General features: G+C 38.6%; 1 protein-coding gene across 2 annotated transcripts in view; it reads left to right on the top strand.

Moving 5' to 3' along the window:
- Nucleotides 1-20,932, top strand: part of LOC121734657 (alpha-(1,6)-fucosyltransferase) — a 59,453-nt gene that overhangs the window by 4,064 nt on the left and 34,457 nt on the right. For both annotated transcript variants that reach the window (XM_042125256.1, XM_042125255.1), the window contains exons 2-5: nucleotides 5,522-5,658; nucleotides 7,931-8,047; nucleotides 13,791-14,003; nucleotides 16,280-16,445. In XM_042125256.1, coding sequence (XP_041981190.1) covers nucleotides 5,570-5,658; nucleotides 7,931-8,047; nucleotides 13,791-14,003; nucleotides 16,280-16,445 — 585 coding nt within the window. In that variant the 5' untranslated portion in view covers nucleotides 5,522-5,569. The remainder of the gene's footprint in view (nucleotides 1-5,521; nucleotides 5,659-7,930; nucleotides 8,048-13,790; nucleotides 14,004-16,279; nucleotides 16,446-20,932) is intronic.

Raw genomic sequence — 20,932 nt, 5'->3', positions numbered from 1 at the left:
TTTATCATATTTGCATCGCGTTTTTATCGCGTACGCTATAAAAAACTCGCCGTGTGGTAGGGCCCTAACAGGAGCTTTGTACCAATATGTAACTCCGAATGGAGGTTTCCTTTTACTTTTCTTTTGAAAATTTTGTCAAGTCTATGTGTAATGCTAGACATAGCAAAGATAGAAAACATTGAGTAAAATTATCATAAATTATACAAAGTTACTATACCTATCTAGAAAGTCAGCTGTAAGCTAAATTAAGGAAAAAACTGTGATTGCATAAGACAATTCACAATAGCATAATAAGCCATAGAGCATACCTTGACTGGATGCTAATGAGCACATATGTAATAATATTCTTATTGTATGCCTAGTTATCTACAATATTTTAGTTGGAATATATTTACTATTATTTGTAAAGCTAATACAAGTATACGCCCCAACATCTGCATACTTAAACGAGGACGTAGAATAATTTTATGATCACCTAAATAAAGCGTGTGAAGAAAACAGAGGCACTTTCAATATCATTATTGGCGACTTTAATGCAAAAGTAGGTTGCAGAGAAGAACGTGACATTGACACGATCATCGGAAAATATGGTCTTGGAGACCGTAATGAACGTGGAACTCGTCTTCTGTAATTCTGCTTTGGACAAAACCTCCATATCGCCAACAGTTTCTTTTATAAACAATCCCAAAGACGTTGGACTTGGGCGTCACCCGACGGATACACACGCAATGAAATTGATTACATTCTTTCAGCAGACAAACATTTAATTAAGGATGTCAGTGTCATAAATCAGATTAAATTCAGTTCGGACCATAGGCCATTAAGAGCTAAATTGAAATTTAATTTTAAAATCCATCGGGCCAAAACATTCAAGAAACGTTTATTTAATCATTCAAAAGATATTTTAGTAACTAACTCAGAACAGTTTAACTTAGAACTTTCAAACCATTTCAGTACATTACAATTAGAAGGAACAGATGCTGAAACCCAATACAGTGCTATCACCACAGGAATTCTTAAAAGTACAAAGTGTATAAAAAAACAACCAAAATAAAAAAGTAAACTTACAACTAAAACTTTAGACTTAATAGAAAAAAAGAATGAAAATGGTAATAGGATCCAAGGAATACAGGGACATAGACAAGAAAATTAAACGTAGCGTCAGAAAAGATATAAGAGATCTCAATACTCATCTGTTCAAAGTAGCCCTAGAGAATAGCTCGTTTCTAAAAATACTAAAGCAAGGTATAATAAAAGGCAAATCGTGGATTAGTAGTCTTAGAGATAATGAAGGAAGAAAGCATAACAATAGAGAAAAGATAATTAGCATAGCTACTAACTTCTACAAATCACTTTATTCTGAAAACACACCATCTGAAAATAAACATTTCAACTACTTTTGCCCAGAAACCATTCCTAACATAACTCCAGATGAAATAAAAAAAGCTTTAAATAGTATGCCGTAGAACCGCAGCCCTGGAGAGGATGGCATCAGCACTGATATGCTAAAAATCGGTTTACCAAATTTATTACCCCATATCACGACTTTCTTCAATACCATTCTTAAATCCGGCAAGCTCCCAGACAAAATGTGCCACTCAAATATTATTCTACTCCATAAAAAAAGGGGACAAAAGCGATATTGCCAATTACCGTCCAATTAGTCTAACATCACACCTCTACAAAACTTTAATAAAAGTAATACTAAATCGTATTAACCATCAATTAGACATACAGCAGCCACCAGAACAAGCCGGATTCCGTCACAACTTTTCTACCACAGACCACCTGCAGACCATTAACCAACTCCTCGAAAAGTATTCGGAATTCAACAAGCCTCTATACCTAGCCTTTGTTGATTACACCAAAGCATTTGACAGCATTAAACATCCCGCTATATTTAATTCTCTTTATAATCAAAATATAGATCCAACATACATAGAACTCCTGAGAATCATTTATGCCAATAGCACCGCTGATATAAAACTTAATACTACCGGTCCTAAGTTCCGAGTACTCAAGGGTGTCAAATAGGGTGACCCGCTCTCTCCCAAACTCTTTACTTGTGTGCTTGAGGAATTCTTCAGAAAACTGAAAGATCCTTGGGCGGCGAAAGGCATTGAAGTTGGCGGAAAACGGCTAACAAACCTCCGTTTTGCTGACGACATTGTCCTGTTCGCTTCCACAGCCTCTGAGTTACAAACAATGCTCCAAGACCTGAGCACTGCAAGCCTCGAGGTGGGATTAACAATGAATAGGTCCAAAACCAAAATAATGACCAATAGCACGAAGCGTAGGGTCGAGGTAGACGAGCAAAAAATGCAATATGTCGACGAGTACTTGGGCCAGTTAGTTTCTTTTGAAAATAGACAAGGGAAGGAAGTCGATCGTCGAATCGAAAACGCCTGGAAGAGCTACTGTTCCATGAAGACGCTGATGAAGGGAAATTTACCAATCTGACTAAAGCGCAGACTCGTCGACATGTGTATTTTGCCTGTCCTAACCTACGGTGCACAAACTTGGTCATTGACCGATTCACAAAAGTCCCAACTCGGGGTTTGCCAAAGAGCAATGGAGCGCAGTATGTTAGAAGTAAAACTTCTGGACAAAATAAGGAACACCACACTGCGCTCCAAAACAGGTATCAAGGATGTAGGTGTCAAGGCTGCCAAGCTGAAATGGGATTGGGCGGGTCACGTTGGCCGTATGCATTCCGACCGCTGGGCAAGGATCTCAACAGAGTGGGCACCTGAAGACGGACGCCGCCGCCGAGGCCGGCCTAGAAAAAGATGGCGTGATGAGCTGGAGGCATACCAGCCAGGCTGGCCAGCAGTGGCGCAGGAGAGAGACAGATGGAAGTCTTTGGGGGAGGCCTTTGCCCAGCAGTGGGACAGTTTAGGCTTATAATAATAATAATAATAATTTGTAAATTATTATTTACGACCTTAATTTTAACCTCAATTGCTACAATTAGAAAAATAGGCATTTGTAGAGTGTATGTTTTCACTATTCATTTGATCTTAGAATCTGGGTAGGTATAGTCAGAAACGTGAGATGAGTAATAAAAACTCTATTTACTGTAAGATCATTGCAAAGTTATCTGCAACACGCGCAATGACACTGGGCATTTATAGACATAATAGATGTCCCGCGCGGCTTCGCCCGCGTAAATTAGGAATTTTACAGACACCGTACATTTTCCCATAAAAAATAGCTTATGTCCCTACTCCCTTCACTTGGTCTACTCTATATCTGTGCTTAATATTGCCATAAAAATTGCTCGAGTAGTTCGTAATTTCTAATATTTCCCCCGTTTTTCCCACATTTTCCTGCGTTTCTTCGGTCGTATTAGTCTTAGCGTGATAATATAATATAGCCTATAGTCTTACTCGATAAGTGAGCTATCTAACACTGAAATAAGTTTTTAAATCGGACCTGTAGTTTCTGAGATTAACGCCTTCAAGCAAACATACTCTTCAAGTTTATAATATTAGGTAGGTATAATTTTTTTTTAATTATCGCTTGACAAACTCGAGTCTCGAACTAAAAGACTATGAAAACTACCAATAACAGGGTCATTATGGGCTCATAAGTCATAACCATCGGACGATGCATGGTATAATATGGTAGTGATGATGATGATGAATGTAATTTGCACAGTAGCATATGCTTTCCGTTCTTAAAACAACGCCGAAACTCCCAAACTTGTATCTATAAAGAATCAGGAGTTCTCTCAGCACCTTCCGTATACCAGGTATACCTCGGTGCAAAATATTACTTGTTGGTGGCATATGCTTAGAATACTTCTCACGAAACCGAAGTCACCACATGTTTCCCTATAAATTTTGAGGAGTTCCCTCGATTGCTTATGGATCCTTCATCAGATCACCACTTTTGTGAATATAATACCAAATTGGGATGATACCCTATATACCAAAAGAAAATTTTTTAAAATCGGTTAACAAACGGCGGAGTAATCGTTGAACATAAGACGTTTTCTTATGTTCAACGATTACTCCGCCGTTTGTTACGGCGGAGTAATCGTTGCACATAACACCTCCCCCATTTTGAAAGTCGGTTAAAATTGTAGCCTATGTGTTATTCTGATGTATAAGCTATATTATTGTAAAGTTTCATTAAAATCTGTTCAGTAGTTTTTGCGTGAAAGAGTAACAAACATCCATACATTCACACATCCACACATCCATACATCCATACATCCAAACAAACTTTCGCCTTTTAGGATTATGACCAATGAGCATCGTTAGCAGTGGCGTAGTTACCTAGCTACGCCACTGCTAACGATGCTCATTGGTCATGGTCCAAGGCCCAAGGGCCCTGGGGCAATTGAAAAATGGGGCCCCACTGCCATGTAAACTGATTAGGTTTTATTAAATAAAAATATGAAATACACAAAAATGCTAAGCTACTAAAGCTCTTTTTTGTGCACTGCAGGGCAAGTTATAAAAATATTAAAGAGTAACAACATACATTACAATTATTAAAAGGTACCTACTTGGTGTAGATTTCACACTGGCTTCATCATAGACATTTTTTTAAATCAATATTTTTGTCGATAAATAATGTTGTCACTTCGTTGACTAAATCTACTGCGCCATGTTTGATGACTGCATAAAAGCCTAAAAACACTTCTTTTACTTCTATGTCAATTGGCTGTCCATTTTCCGATCTGGTTATTACAATAATCCTTAGCTGATCTACCTTCGTTATGTCTTATCTTAACTCGAATTCACAATAAAACGCACATAATATCACTAACCGTCAAATTAACAAGTAACACTGCCAAGCTACAGATAGAATTTAGAGGGCATAACTTTCGAATTTCTCTCAACTGAGTTGTCATGATTAAAGTGGGGTTGCAACCTGTTATATTTATTTTGAAAATGGGAGAAATTCACAAGGTTCGATCGAGATTTCTGGTAAGGATTCGAGGGCCCCGGGGCACTGCCCCGCCTAGCCCCTTAGTAGCTACGCCACTGATCGTTAGCCAATGTATAGAGGTTTTACATTGATACAAATTGAAATTTAAGTCACTTCTGATGATTTGACTATATAAACTCTTTAAAAGTATCATTAGAAAATGTAACTATACAAAACAGCCATCTAATGTGACATTAAGGCCTTCTATAGACGGACCGCATCTTGCAGTCGAAACCGGCTACAAAACGCGGCCGCTGCACGGCGATCTGCATTCTGCAGTTTTCATACTCAATTCATATCCGCAATACACATTACACGGACCGCTCGAGCAGTGCTTGAGCGGTCGGTACCTTCAACGCGACCGCTCTAGAGCAGTCAATACCGACTGCAACTTGCGGTCCGTCTATGGCCAGTCTTTTTTCTGTAATAAGGGGGCAAACGAGCAAAGAGGTGATGAAAATCAACTTCCGTCGCTCGTGGTATTTCTCTGGTCCAGCCGGCCCATTCGTGCCGAAGCATGGCTCTTCCACGTAAAATTTTTTTTAGAGTAAGTCATTCTAAAGTCAATGATTTGTTTCAGGCGTGCAACACCATGTGGCGGCCATGAGAGCGGCGGGCCGATGACGGTATGATGTACTCGGCCAAGTGGAAGCGGGCCGCGGTGCTGCTGCTGCTAGTGTGGATCGCCGTCACCTACCTCGTCATATCGCCGCTCAGGTACTGTCTACTGACCGGTCTGTGTTGTCTAATGCGAATCACAATAGATCCTCAAGGGTCGCAGTGACGTCAGGGCTACAATGCCTTCAGGACAAAAAAAAACCACTTAGGCTTGGATTATACCTACCGATTTTTTTTTTAATGAAATAAGGGGGCAAACGAGCAAACGGGTCACCTGATGGAAAGCAACATCCGTCGCCCATGGACACTCGCAGCATCAGAAGAGCTGCAAGTGCGTTGCCGGCCTTTTAAGAGGGGAGGGAAGGGAAGGGAACAGGGGAAGGTAGGGAACAGGGGAAGGTAGGGAGGGGAAGGGAATAGGTTAGGGGATTGGGCCTCCGGTAAACTCACTCACTCGGCGAAACACAGCGCAAGCGCTGTTTCACGCCGGTTTTCTGTGAGAACGTGGTATTTCTCCGGTCGAGCCGGCCCATTCGTGCCGAAGCATAGCTCTCCCACGTATAAAGCAGCAGAGCATGGATTAGCAGAGTAGACAGAATTATAGAGTATACCGACTTAGAACTGATGTTGAAATTTTAAAATTTGACGTATAATGACGAAAATCGTCGCTAGGGTTGTTAAATTGTTACCTACGAATTTAAAACTATGACATATTCGATGGACGTGTTCCTCTTTGGTCGTATTGTTGTTTGTGTTTTGGCACATGCGATTAAAATTGTCAGAATCCAATTTAGAAAACTTTATTTTAAATATTTAAAAATAAATTACATCAGCCAGCGCGAGGCACATTCCGTTCATAATCCTAGTGAAACCCGACGAATTTGACAGATATTGAAACCTGTCCGTTTTTTTGCAGTCGAACTACTGGTTATGTCTATTGTGCGATTAGTGTGGCGAGACTAGGGCGAGACAGTGCAAATAATTTGATTGACCGAGAGCAGTGTCTCGCCATTATAACTACTATTCCTAAACTTCTCGCAACTACTCGTCTAAAAATTCTTGGAAGGATACAAACATCTCTTACAATTCACAAAACAGGAAGAGCTGACCCTACAGTGAAAGCAAAGCCGATCAGACGAACGGCACTTGTCGACGGCTGCCGTAGAGCGCTCTACCTGTTTGCGTAAATCTATTCACCATATTCCCGCATCCGAGCTTTCCGAATCGAAATCGTATCAGAATCATGGCCTTAAGGGGGTGACAGACGTGCGAGTAAGTACGCGGACTTATGGCTCGACGATCTTAATCGCTTGTGTGTCAGCAAAGAGCCGCGAGCCACGGGCCTTGAGCCGCGAGCCGCCAGCCAATCATGGGCATGGTAATCCAGTGTGAGCGATTCTCGTGTGTCACCGACGCGAGCCGAGTAAGTTCGCGAACTTAAAACCCGCGTGTTTTAAGTTCGTACGTCTATCAGGCCTTTCAGAATCAATTTTTTAAAAGACGTCTTATGAAATAAAAATACTCATATTCCCAATACACAGTTGTAAAAGCGCATGACACTTTAAATATTAAAATTGTTATCCATCTATAATATGGATGAAAAGTGCAATGTATTGTGAAGATGGAAAAGTTTGTTCGGAAGTTTTCCATTGAAACATGGGCCATTATGTTCCATGAAATGTCTCATGTCTGCCTTGGATAAAGTCTGCTTTGTTGTCTTCGCATTGTGAATTTTAATTTTCGAACACTTTTTACTTTTTTATGATAGTTGTAAACTGTCTAGGACTTTTCATTGTCTGGTTTTGTCACTGATAAATGCAATAAAAATCTAGTATAATGTTTTAGTAAGGCATTGCATAATAATAAGAAAATTAAGGAAAATGATTCTCTTATTAATTAAAACTGGAAGATTCGACCTTGTATAAATTATTAATGAGTGGTTAAAAATACATAAAATGTTTTATTTTCTCATAAATCCAAGGTAATGAAAAAGTAAAGAATATTATAAATGTAATAACTTTTCTAATGACGAGTGATGAGTGACGACTGACGAGAGACGATAGTCGATACGAACGCCGACATCAAATCATCATCACGCCCCCGCCCGTCAATTTTAATGACATGTGGTAGAAATGCTTTCGAGGCTCGGGCGAGGACAATGGACAGTGGCGGTCTTGCCCATTGCGAAGCCCCGGGTGGCAGGTCTTTGCGAGACCCTTTGTCTTCCAAAAACACTCGAGGCCCCAAGCGATTGCCCTGTTGACAATGGATAGTTTTATTCAGCAAAAATGTACGGTTACTGCGCGATGAACGAATTTCTGCGTGATGGGGACTCCACTATGAAAAAGGCTCTAGTATTAATATTTTCCAGGTGCGATGGCGGTTCGGAGTCGGCGGTGGACTTTCAGGAGCGTTTGCGGACGGTATCGGCGCAGCTCGAGACACTCAAGAAGCAGCACGCCGGCCTCATAGCGCAGATACGACACGGGTGAGCACCTGCGAGCCCCCAGTAGGCCTACCATGGCCAACATAGAAGCGGTTTCCTTCTTCGGAAGAATAGATCAAGTGACAGTTAGACAAAGGAAATCCGCCATTTTATCATTAAAATCTGTCAGTATGTCGATTCTTTTCCGTTTCTAATGTTGTTATGCTAAGCCTGCTGGTGCTGCGGATACCAGTAGCTCTACCATGAGTAAAGCTATAGTATGTGTAGTAGTATGACAAATTTTACAGCGCCTCTAGCGGTTAATTGCGGAACTAAAATCGCGATACTAAATATTTACGTATTCCGTATCGAGTATCGATATCGAGATATCGGTATCGAGATACTATAGCTTTAAACTCATGGTAGAGCTACAGCAGGACGATTTTCGATCGAATCGGATTCGGAAACTTTACGTGCGATCTTTGACCAATGCTTAGCGTGGCGAGAGTTTATTGGATGTCGCGCGATACAGGGGCCGTACCACGAAACCGTTTTGAGACTCAAACGAGAATGCTGCGTCCCGCTCTAACAACGTCATTTCACGTTTGTTAGAGTTTGAGTCTCAAAACGGTTTCGTGGTACATCCCAGTTTCCGGATCGTGAATCAGGGCCCTGGTTTATCCCCTTACTAATAAAAATATTTACTGTCACTTCAAGTAGACAACAATGACAAAAGTTTGTATAATTGTTATAGTTTTGCAAAGTAAGGACCTTTCACCACTTCCCGATCAAGTGCCGGATAGGTCCACAACTTGTTTGACAGATTCTCCATACTCTATCTGTCAAACAGTAGTGGCGGCGCAAGATCTAAATTTTATGTGGGAAAAATATATTTTGCGAGGCCCCCTGATGGATGATGCAAGAAGACGGATTTTGTTAAAATATATTTTTTTGATACTCGTAAATCTTAAAAAAAAACGCGCTTTTCAAGGGCGCGAGGCCCCTAGGACCTCGAGGCCGTGGGCGGTCGCCCACACCGCCCACGCCTTACGCCGCCTCTGCTGTCAAGTTAAGTAGTGGATAGCCTATGCGGCACTTATTAGGAATTGGTGAAACAGGCCCTAAATATTTTTAATGTATCAGACAAAAACAGCAGACTTCGTAACGAATATTTTTATGACTAAGGTGTTAAATGTGTAATACTTATACTGGATGCAGAATTCTTATTATAGTGTGTACAGAATTTTTTATGTGATGCATTTTAAATTGATTTTGTAGCATACAATCAATATTTTGTACTACATTCGTATTTTATACTGCAGCGAATATAGCTCAAAACAAGTTGGGAAGTAAAATACCCGCTTGGGCAGATAGAGTAAACCAAGCATCTTTATTTAATACTAGATGACGCCCGCAACTCCGTTGCGCCAAAACTCGTTTATCGCGCGGGAACCGTACATTTTTTCGGAACAAAAACTATCCTATGTCCTTTCTCGGGACTTAAAGTATCTCCATGCCAAATTCCAGCAAAATCGATTTAGAGGTTTGGGCGTGAAGAGGTAACATACAGACAGACAGACAGACAGACAGACAGATTATAATATTAGTATGGAAGTATGGATTTGAGTGATATTAGCTTTAAAATGTGTCGCACAGCAAAACAATTGTTTTTCCTCAAATAGTACGAGTATGAAGCGAATTGGGTATGTGGGACATGAAGTGTTCTCCACTGTAGAGGTTTCCATTCAACCGCCGAAAACAGAGACAAGCACAAAGATACGAGTTGAAAACCGTCGGTGTTTATTTTTAGACTTTCTATGTACTTACGAGGGCTGCTATTTATGTATCCGGAACTGGCCACTTACAAGAACAATATTTAAAAAGTGATTACAACATTTGAAAATAGAACTCTTTGGTTGAAGAATACATTTTGTTTCATGTGACTGTCAATTATTTTTCCATTGTGGCGTCATTTTGAAAATTGCGTGTCTTCATTTGCCATGGATTTAACGCGTGAACATTTTCGTGCAATGATTTACTACGATTTTCGGCGTGGGCTAAATCAACAACAGTGCTTTATTCAACTCACCGCAACTTTTGGATATGAAGCACCATCAAAAACCACTGTTTATCACTGGTACAGTGAGTTTAATCGTGGGCGGTCTATGCTCACGGATGAAAATAAAGAAGGTCGCCCAAAAACAGCTGTTGTCCCACAAAATGTAGATGCTGTGCGGGAACTAATAATGCGTGATCGTCATGTTACATATCGCGAGATAGAGGCGTCCTTAGGCATAAGTATGACGAGCATACATAAGATATTACACGAACATTTGGCTGTAAAAAAAATATGTTCGCGTTGGATTCCGCACAACTTGACAATCGATCAAAAACGGGCTCGTGTCGATTGGTGCAAAAAAATGATAAAAAAATACAACCGTGGTACGTCAAAAGCCGTTTATAATATCTACACAGGTGATGAATCTTGGATCTATGCATATGACCCCGAAACTAAACAACAGTCAACGGTGTGGGTGTTCCAAGATGAGCCGAAACCAACAAAAGTTACTAGTGCAAAAAGTACTTTGAAGCAAATGGTCGCCTGTTTTTTTGGAATTAATGGACATGTGGCTACAGTGCCATTAGAGAATCGTAAAACGGTTAATTCTGAATGGTATACGACCATTTGTTTAACAGAAGTCTTTGAAGAAATAAGAAAGGACAACCGACAACGCAGAATCATATTACATCACGACAATGCTAGCTGTCACACCTCAGCTGAAACAACTCAGTTTTTGGAGGGTCAAAAGATCGAATTGACTGGTCATCCGCCGTACAGCCCTGATTTGGCACCTAACGATTTCTTTTTATTTCCATACGCGAAGAACAAATTACGTGGTCAACGTTTTTCGAGCCGCGAAGAGGCTGTTGATGCGTTCAAAATGCACGTTTTGGAGATACCTCAATCAGAATGGAAAAAGTGCTATGAAAATTGGTTCCAGCGTATGCAAAAGTGTGTCGATCATCGCGGCGAATATTTTGAAAAGCAATAAAACCATATTAAATGATATATGTTTGTTTCTTTTTTTAATTCCGGATACATAAATAGCAGCCCTCGTATGTGATGTTTTAAGAGGAGTCCACACCGCCCTTTTTTCCATACAAACGTTTGTGTTTCCTCCCTGGATAATGCTAGTAGAGTTATGATTTTTTCGTGAATATCTACGGCCACTAATACAATGTCCCTATGTTTTCTTTTTTTCATAATTTAATTATTAAATAAGATATGAACGTTCAAAAACCCAAAAAAAATGGCCAGATTTTCCGCTGTGTTCAAACATCCAGAAAACAGATTTGGCTAGATTTTACAAAAAAAAATAAAACATAGGAACATACATCAAGCCTTTCTTTAATCTTTAATGAAAAAAGTACTTAAATCTAACCGATTTAAGTACTTTTTTCATTAAAGTTTTGGAGAAGGAATCAGGGGGCAACGAATCGTTGATTTTCTGCAGTTGTCTCTATCGCGTTCGGTATAGGCTTGAGGTATTAAGGAGACAGCTATATATATTACACGTATCACTTCACCTCTTAATATTCATTTTTAGGGTTCCGTACCCAACGGGTGAAAACGGAACCCTATTCATGAGACTTCGATGTCCGTCTGTCCGTCTGTCTGTCTCCAGGCTGTATCTCAAGAACCGCTATAGCTAGAGTTCTGAAATTTTCACAGATTGTGTATATCTGTTGCCGCTATAACGACAAATACTAAAAACAAAATAAAATAAATATTTAAAGGGGACAACAAACCTGTTTTTTTTGGCCTTTTTTGCTTGATATCTATAAAGGCAACAGGTAGGCACTTGATATTTTCACAAAGGCCTTAATTATATGTCTACTTCAATATTTAAGAATAATACTAAAATAAAATATTCCCATACAAAAACACAATTTTTGGTCTATGTTTGCTCTATATCTATGTTTTACTTAGCATAGGATTAGACGACGACGCATGTGATGTACGCTACCTAGCTTTTATACTATTGTATATTATTGTATGCTTAATAAAGAATTTGAATTTAGAGTCCCGTACCCAAACAGTAAAACGGAACTCTTTACTACGGATTACCTCTGAGATAAATGATTGGTCTCGCGCGCGCGCTCGACTAGATACCGCGCTGTATAGAAAACACAGATTCCCGAATGCGGCACCTCAATATTGTAGTGTGTGTAAAACAATGCACAAATATTGTTGTGTGCTTAGATAATCGGGTTGCCAGATACGTGACTGGTGCCCAATGAATGGGAAAAATTAGTTGCTGTGGTCTTGTAATTTATTATTATTGTATAGTAAGTGCTGAGTTTTTCAATCACCAGATAAACTTTACCATTGGAATAAAGTCCATTCGAAAAGAATGCGATAAAATAACAACGTTGTTTAGATCAACGAAATATAATGGGTACAATATTGATAAGAAAACAATACAAAAACAATGGTAGGAAGTTTAACGAAAGTTAAGAATGAGTCATAAAAAAGCAAATGTTAAAAAAAGCAAAAGTACCTTTCTTGTTTCTTGTAGTGTTATTATTGCATAGTCTCACTACGCAAACTGGCATTTTGCTACGGACGTAACTTAAAATTTCGAAAATTATCGACACATCTACCTCACCCGAAGCTTGCGGCGCGACTGGCGCGGTTACGCCTTATCAGGCGTATGATTTGTTGCCGCATTTTTCAAGTACTCCGACGGTATCTAGTCGTAGCGCGAGCGCGAGACCAATCATTCATCTAAGGATTACCTCTATAATTCCTATTAATAGTGCGTCTATTGGCGTTATATGAATATTCCTACTGATATGTGGGCTAAGTTGAAACCTCTCGAAATGACCTAGATAATTTTTCCGATATCTCGTCTAAAATCATGTCACCACGCGACTAAGGGGGCGTTCAAGCATAGTAACTTTTAGTAATCTTTAGTATTACGTTAACAATCCATACTAATATTATTAAAGCGAAAGTGTGTCTGTCTGTCTGTCTATGTTACCTTCTTACACCTAAACCGCTGAACCGATTTTGCTGGGTATGGAAATAGTTCGAGACCCGGGAAAGGACATCTAAGTAACAATCATGCTTTTTATCATGGAAAATGTACGGTTCCCGCGCGATAAACGAATTTTGGCGCAACGGAGTTGCGGGCGTCATCTAGTACAAAATATTTGTTTCAAAATAAAATCCTTATAATATGTTTTGTACAGCAACAGTCTGTCTTAAGAGGAGTCCACACCGCCCTTTTTTCCATACAAACGTTGTCCCCTGTTTCCTCCCTGGATAATGCTAGTAGAGTTATATTTTTTTTCCTGAATATCTACAGCCACTAATACAATGTCCCTATGTTTTCTTTTTTTTCATAATTTAATTATTAAATAAGATATGAACGTTCAAAAACCCAAAAAAATGGCCAGATTTTCCGCTGTGTTCAAACGTCCAGAAAACAGATTTGGCTAGATTATACAAAAAAAAGCAAAACATAGGAACACAGCTCAAGCCTTTTTTTAATCTTTAATGAAAAAAGTACTTAAATCGGTTAAGTTTTGGAGAAGGAATCAGGGGACAACGAATCGTTGATTTTCTGGATTTTCTACAGTTGTCTCTATCGCGTTCTGCGGTATAGGCTTGAGGTAAGGGAGACAGCTATAGATATTACACGTACTTTTTTTTCATTTCTCTAGCCCCTGGTGTATCCTCTTAAAACTGTCTTGTCTTGAGTAACCTCTTGCCTCTAGTCCTAATCGTATCTGTCTTTAGCCTACCAGCCAATTTGGATATCGACGCGGGCGCGTTACTCCAGAACTATGGCGGCGGCCCGTCTGAGGAGTACGAGAGCCTGCGAAGGAGAATATACTCTAACACCAAGGAGATATGGTTCTTTATCAATCACGAGCTCACCAAGTTCATGGGTGATGATATGAAGACGGACCGCCTGCAGGGGATTCTCGACCAAGTGGCTGATAGGAAAAGGTTGGTTTTTGCTTGTGCACGTGTGATGAATCCCAAGGGATTGATAGCAATTTTCTTGTATTAGTTTGTTTGTTAGACTATCATTCAATTTTAAAAACATAGAAGTAATTCTAACTGAACCGTGAGCAGATATGTGTTTCAGAAAACATAAAAAGACCATAAGAGTAAAAGAGAAAGATATAAATTATCTTATTATAACTTTGCAAATTAGATTTCAGCTCAGGTTGTCCATGTTTTGGAGTCCACTTTTAATACCAATAAAAAGTATCTATAGTCTGTCAAAAAAGTGAAGAAATTTAAAAGTAGCAACATCGTAGTGTCATCCCTTTCAAATCAATTTAAGAAAAAAGGGATGACACTACGATTTTGCCACTTTTTGCCTTATCTATAATGCAATAAAGTCGTAATTTTAACGTCGAAAATTTGAAGTCCCAATCGATATTCATGAGAACAAGACAGCCTCTTAGCTTTCTATGTATGCTATACGTACTTTAAGATGGCCTCTAAGGCCTTGACAAAGTAACACTGCAATAAAACTTATTTAAGGACTCTTAACCCACAGAATAAATATTAAATTTTAAAGGTTCCTTGTTGTTACAACTCACGATTTTCAATAGTAATAAAACCGGTCATTATAGGTAACGAACGAACGGACAGTAAAATCCTTATTGTATCCCTATTCTAAATCAATATACATGTAACATTTCTGAATGGCTTAAGTACAACCTTTTAACAATTAATGTCGCCAAAACATGCTACATTATATTTAGCCCGAGAAACAAAATAATTTCAGCTCATGACTCACTAATTATAGACAATACTCCTATTATAGAAAAACGCAGCGAAAAATACTTAGGCTTGAGAATGGATAGGCGTCTTACCTGGAACAATCAAATAGATACCATAATTAATAAGTTATCATCTTTGATAGGCTCACTAATTAAAATAAACCAATGCATTCCAACAAAACTGCGCTTTACTATTTACAACTCCCTAGTTAAATCGCACCTTCTATATCTTACTGAGGTTTGGGGCAGTGCAAATAAAACGAAATTAAATAAATTACAGAGACTCCAAAATAAAATTGTAAAAATAATATTTCGATACCCATATTTTACACCAACAACCCAAATTTACAGCGAAACTAAAATTATGAACTTAAAACAACTATATACTTACAACACCTGTATATTAATTAGAAAAATAATCGATGGTAAAATCCAAAGTGAATTATCTTTTTCTGTAAAATCCCAAACGACTAGCCGAAGTATAAGACGCCCTAATTTATTAGTTTTACCCAAAATACGTACTAACTATGCCAAAAAAAGCATCACTTTTGAGGGAGCACAGTTATATAATAGTTTACCCGACCACATTAAAAATATAACTTCTTTTAATAGTTTTAAGCACCAGCTGTCTAAGCATGTCATTGAACACTGTTAAATCTAAGAATGTTAAAATCTTTGTATCCTTTCCTCAGTATTTAACTTTAACAATGAATTATGTTTTATCTGTTTATTGCATAAACTTTTGTACTTAGTAATATTGTAAGTTCGAACTGTACTGATGATATAAATAATTAGTATTGTTAATGTCTTGTTCTCATGTAAGTGGATATTGTATCTTTAATGAGAATAAATTCTTTAAACCAAAAAAAAAAAATTAATATAATCCAACCATATTCCGTATAGTCAAAAATATTCAAACAATGCACGGAACACCAAATTAGTCTGTCCAATAAAAATTAAAAATTCTATAGCAGATTTATTGTTTGTTCTTGAAAATTCAGTTGGAATGTGGCCAAACAACGTTTCATCAGAATGTAGATCGGAAACGCTCTTAAAACATTTCTTACTAACTGCAGAAATTATAACACGAATGGGCTTGACACAAAAGTACATACCATGTATTTTGGACTAAGTACATACTTTGTAGTGTTCCCATGCCGAAAAGGAATATTTTCCATGTCTTTGTACCTGGTTTAAGTGTACTGTGTACCTAAACGAAAGTGACAACGCTATGTACGCAATCACGATATACTTAATTGTAAACTACTTATAGTCTGTCAAGAAAGTGAAGAAATGAAAAAGTGGCAACATCGTAGTGTCATCCCTTTCAAATCAATCTAAAAAAAAGGATGACACTACGATGTTGCCACTTTTTAATTTCTTCACTTTCTTGACGGACTATACTTAAATTTTATTTTTAAATACTCTTGCATCTAGTCCACCACAAGTTCCACAACCTTTAGTACCCTCTTATTCCATCCATTCCAGATCTCTCCTCTCCGATCAGGAGAAGCTACAACAGCTGGATGGGTACGCGGACTGGCGGAAGACGGAGGCGGCCAACGTCAGCGACTTGGTCCAGCGACGGCTGCGGTGGCTGCAGAACCCATCAGACTGTAGAGACGCGAGGAAGGTTATCTGCAACCTGAATAAGGTTAGTAGACTGGCAACCAACTTTATTGAATACTAGACGTTCCGTGCGGTTTTGCCCGCGTAAATTAGATATTTTTCAAATCGAACCAGTAGTTCCTGAGATTAGCGCGTTCAAATAACCCCTGTCAAATAATTTCCCCCCGGTTTTTCCACATTTTCCTCTATTTCTTCGCTCCTATTAGTCAGCGTGTAAAAATATAGCCTGTAGCCTTCCTCGATAAATGGGCTATCTAACACTGAAATAATGTTTCAAATCGGACCAGTGGTTCCTGAGATTAGCGCGTTCAAACAAACAAACAAACAAACTCTTCAGCTTTATAATGTTATAGTATAGAGTATATATGTAACCATAGGAGCCTTCAGCCTTCTTTACGCAAAAACTACTGATTGGAATGATCAAGTTTCGCATGGTGGTAGTTTAGTCCGTGGTCGAGTGGTTTAGAGCGTCTCTTGACTCGGAGATCGTAGGTTCAATATCCGCGTTGGAAACATGTTATTTCCAAGTTTCGTTAGGGCAATGCTGTCTGATCAGGTGATCTGTCTGCACATTTTAACAGCTCTACAATCTAACTCAGTTAATGAATTTCCCAGCAAAAACAGTATCAGTAAGAGTTTAATCCACAGTAATGATAACAGCCGCAACATGTTTGTTTAGTTTATGTACATATAGTTGAACAATACAAAAAAGATAAGTTATTGACGACCGACCTCCGTGGCTCAATGGTTAGAGTGTGTGGCAACTCAAGCCGGGGGTCGCGGGTTCGAATCCCGCCGATGGAACAAAAAGTTTTTCAATGTTCCTGGGTCATGGATGTGTATTAAATATATGTATGATATAATAAAAATCTTAAATATATGTATAGTATAAAAAGTATTAAATATATTTCCGTTGTCTGGTACCTGTAACACAAGTCCTTCAGGTACTTAGCACGGGGCCAGACTGACGTGGTGTGAAACGTCCATTGATATTATTATATTATTATTATTAAGTTATTTCGCTGATTACATACAAACATCTACCTATTACTATTTGTACTATTATCTATTCTGTGCTATTACGTAAAGTAAAACGTATATCTGTCTTTATTTGTCTTTCTTTCTGTCTGCTATCCATACTAATATGAAAGTGTGTCTGTCTGTCTGTTATCTCTTCACGCCCAAGCCGCTGAACCGATTTTGCTGAAATTTTGCATGGAGATACTTTGTGTCCCGGGAAACTGGACCGTTTCTTTTTTGTGAATTCGTATTTCGCGAACGGATAACGGAATAAATTACAATAACGGTTTAATTACTCAACAGTGATTTCAGTACCTTGTAAAACCAAAGATTGACGTTACTTATAAGATTAACTGTAATATTTCAAATATATTTGTAAAACTGCACCTGTAACGCAGTTCCAATAGCATCTAAGCAATTAGCATATTAAAGTATGTGGACATTTCATATTAGCTGCACTGAACGTATTTTTCAGTTCATTGCACTCTTGGCTTTGACGAGTACTGTTATATAAACCAACATAATAAATACTTCAGTCTTGCTGTGTATCTATATATATAAAACTCAAAGGTGACTGACTGACATGGTGATCTATCAACGCACAGCCCAAACCACTGGACCGATCGAGCTGAAATTTGACATGCAGGTAGATATTATGACGTAGGCATCCGCTAAGAAAGGATTTTGATCAATTCCACCTCCAAGGGGTTAAAATACGGAAGGAAAGTTTGTATATAATAATACTTCTTAACGCGAGCGAAGCCGCGGGCAAAAGCTCGTTTGTTTATAATATTATTATCAATTATCGCCGATTCGGTGTATTCCTTTGATATTTGTAAAGTCTGTTTTCGAAATGTCTTTCCACTTCTTTATTTAGTTTTTCCTTATAGCCATTAGCCAGATATTTTATTTTCTTTCTGCCGCACTCAGAGTGGAACATTCATTACTTAAATGTAATTAATTCCAAATTTTGACATAAGCCCCATACATTATCTGTCAAACTCTTCATTAAATTGTAGCTTAATCGTAATTTAATGACTCTGAGTACGGCGGTTAGCCACAGAACATATTTTCGTATGAGTCTGACACTCTGACCGGTTCAGAGAGTCAGATTTCTACCTATAGTTCCATTAGGTAGCGTCTAAATTCGTTTACCGCACTGCAACCGTACACTTTTCCGGGATATAATCTATCGTATATCCTTTCCTGGGACTCTTAAGTATCTCTTATCAAAATCGGTGCAGCCGTTTAAACGTAAAGAGTTTCACATTTTTAATACCTCTATCGTATATCTAGGCGTGGCCAGTACCATTGCACAGTAACATTATACAGTATGTAGACTATAGTATAAGTAATGAACTAATGACTCCCACACAGGTTTCGGTGACGGTGGCCGGCAGGGCTCGGAAACCTGGTTAATTGTCGCGATCCTGTTCCTGAGAAGCGCCATACATTTTCAAAAGAGCGTTTTCATTTCGATTCCGCTCTGAACGGACCGAAATTATTTCTGGTTTTGTTCTAAGAGCAAAATAAAATCGCTCACTGCTCAAAATACCGGTTAGAACCGTTCGCGATATCGCTCGCCCCGCCCACTCACACACACCACAATCCTCACCCATTCCTTTTAAAAACTAGCTTTTTAGTTGAATTTATTATTTCCTAAGATTAAAGCCGTCCCCCGAGCGAACGACCTTGACCATACATTTGCCGCGTTGCCGAGGTCGCACCAAAACCCTATTTTTTTACTTATCTTAGTTCAAATTTGACCTAAAAAAAACGTGAAATATGAAGTTTATGATATTGTCGATCTATTGGCGTGTGTTTCAAATAAAAGTAATTTGTAAATACTACGGAGATGCTGAATGTTTTATGCTTGAATTTCAATAAATTGGTTTTACTTTGGAAGCAAGCGAATCATATCATAAGTATAATAAACAAAATAAAAAAAAATTAAAACGTGTAAAGGAATGTTGATATGCTGAAGATTATTGCTGTATTTTTATTATAACTTTGTAGCTTTCAATTTATGAGTTTATAAGGCTCTCAATACGGTAAATTATGGAATTTCCGTAGGGGAAGGGCCTTAAAGTCAAGCAGGACGTTAATTTTCAAACGATACCCAAGAATATAATAGTGTCGCCACTCCATCGAAATACAGAAAGATTTCGAAATGAATATGAATAAAAATAGAGGTAAGAAAGTGTATTGATATTATTTCCCCAAGAATAGGTAAATCTTTTTTATGGTGAGGTTGTTAAGAAAAAAAAATTAATAGATTTGGTAGTTATAAGACTGGATTACTGAACAGGATAGTGTGCAAGTCATAGTCTGGGAGCTGTCAATCTTAAAAGTGCCATCATAGCGTGCATGGATTTTTTTGATGAAAATAGTTAGTTTAGATTGATTTGCAAAGCCTCGAGCAAAGAAGTTCGTATAAAAATGTAAAAGAAATAGTGAATAAATGTTTTACTTATAATGAACAGGTCCAAAACTCAATTAATGACCAACAGCACGAGACGTAGGGTTGAGGTAGACGAGCAAGACATACACTATGTCGACGAGTACATCTACTTGGGCCAGTTAGTTTCTTTTCATAACAGACAAGGGAAGGAAGTCGATCGACGAATCGAAAACTCCTAGAAGACTTTACTACACATTCAAAACAAATAAACAAGTTATGGCCTATTGGCTATTAGATGGTGCACTAGAAAGGGAAAGAAGATATCACTGCCCTAGTTACTTTCCGCGAGGAATTAACCAGGTTAATGTCAGAAGCAATACCGCTCGCATCTCGATTTCGCTCCGAGCGGACACAAATCCAAAAACCGCTTAAAGAGCGCTTTAACCTGGTTAAAAAAAATACCGGTTCCGAGCCCTGGTGGCCGGTTTCGTTGAAACCATTCCAGTAACCAGTTACGCAGGAGTAATTTTATAGTGCCCAAATGTGTGCGCAATACACAAGAGCACTCTCTATTCCTTAATCTCTATTCCTCATAAGTAACCCAGTGGGACGGAAGACCGACACGACTGGCGAGAGATCAGGCGCAGGACCGACTTTTTACATGCCCATCCGACGCATGGACATGGATATGTCTTACTTGTCAGACAATCGGGTGACCAGCCTGCATTGTCCTAACCAAACTTGGAAATAACACGTTTCCAATGCGGGAATCGAACCCACGATCTCCGAGTCAAGGGCCATGCTCTGAACCACTGGACCACGGAGGCGTTAAATAAAATATTAATTAAAATAGTATAAGTACTCGTGGACCAATGACGTAATGTTATCACATTTTGTGAGTGTCATAGTTTATCATTTTACGCTACAATGTGTCACTAATTGTACTCTATCGGTCTTATTGATGAACGAAGAATAAAACTAGAATAACTAATCCATATTATGTCCTTCATTGTTTGCTAATGCTCGGTTTAGGAGGCTTTTTTGACAGGAGTTTATCATTTCCAATTGTTCGGAATCATACCTCCTGCAAC

This window comes from Aricia agestis, chromosome 16, assembly GCF_905147365.1.
Source record: "Aricia agestis chromosome 16, ilAriAges1.1, whole genome shotgun sequence".
Lineage (NCBI taxonomy): Eukaryota > Metazoa > Arthropoda > Insecta > Lepidoptera > Lycaenidae > Aricia > Aricia agestis.
This window is presented reverse-complemented; position numbering and strand designations above follow the sequence as displayed.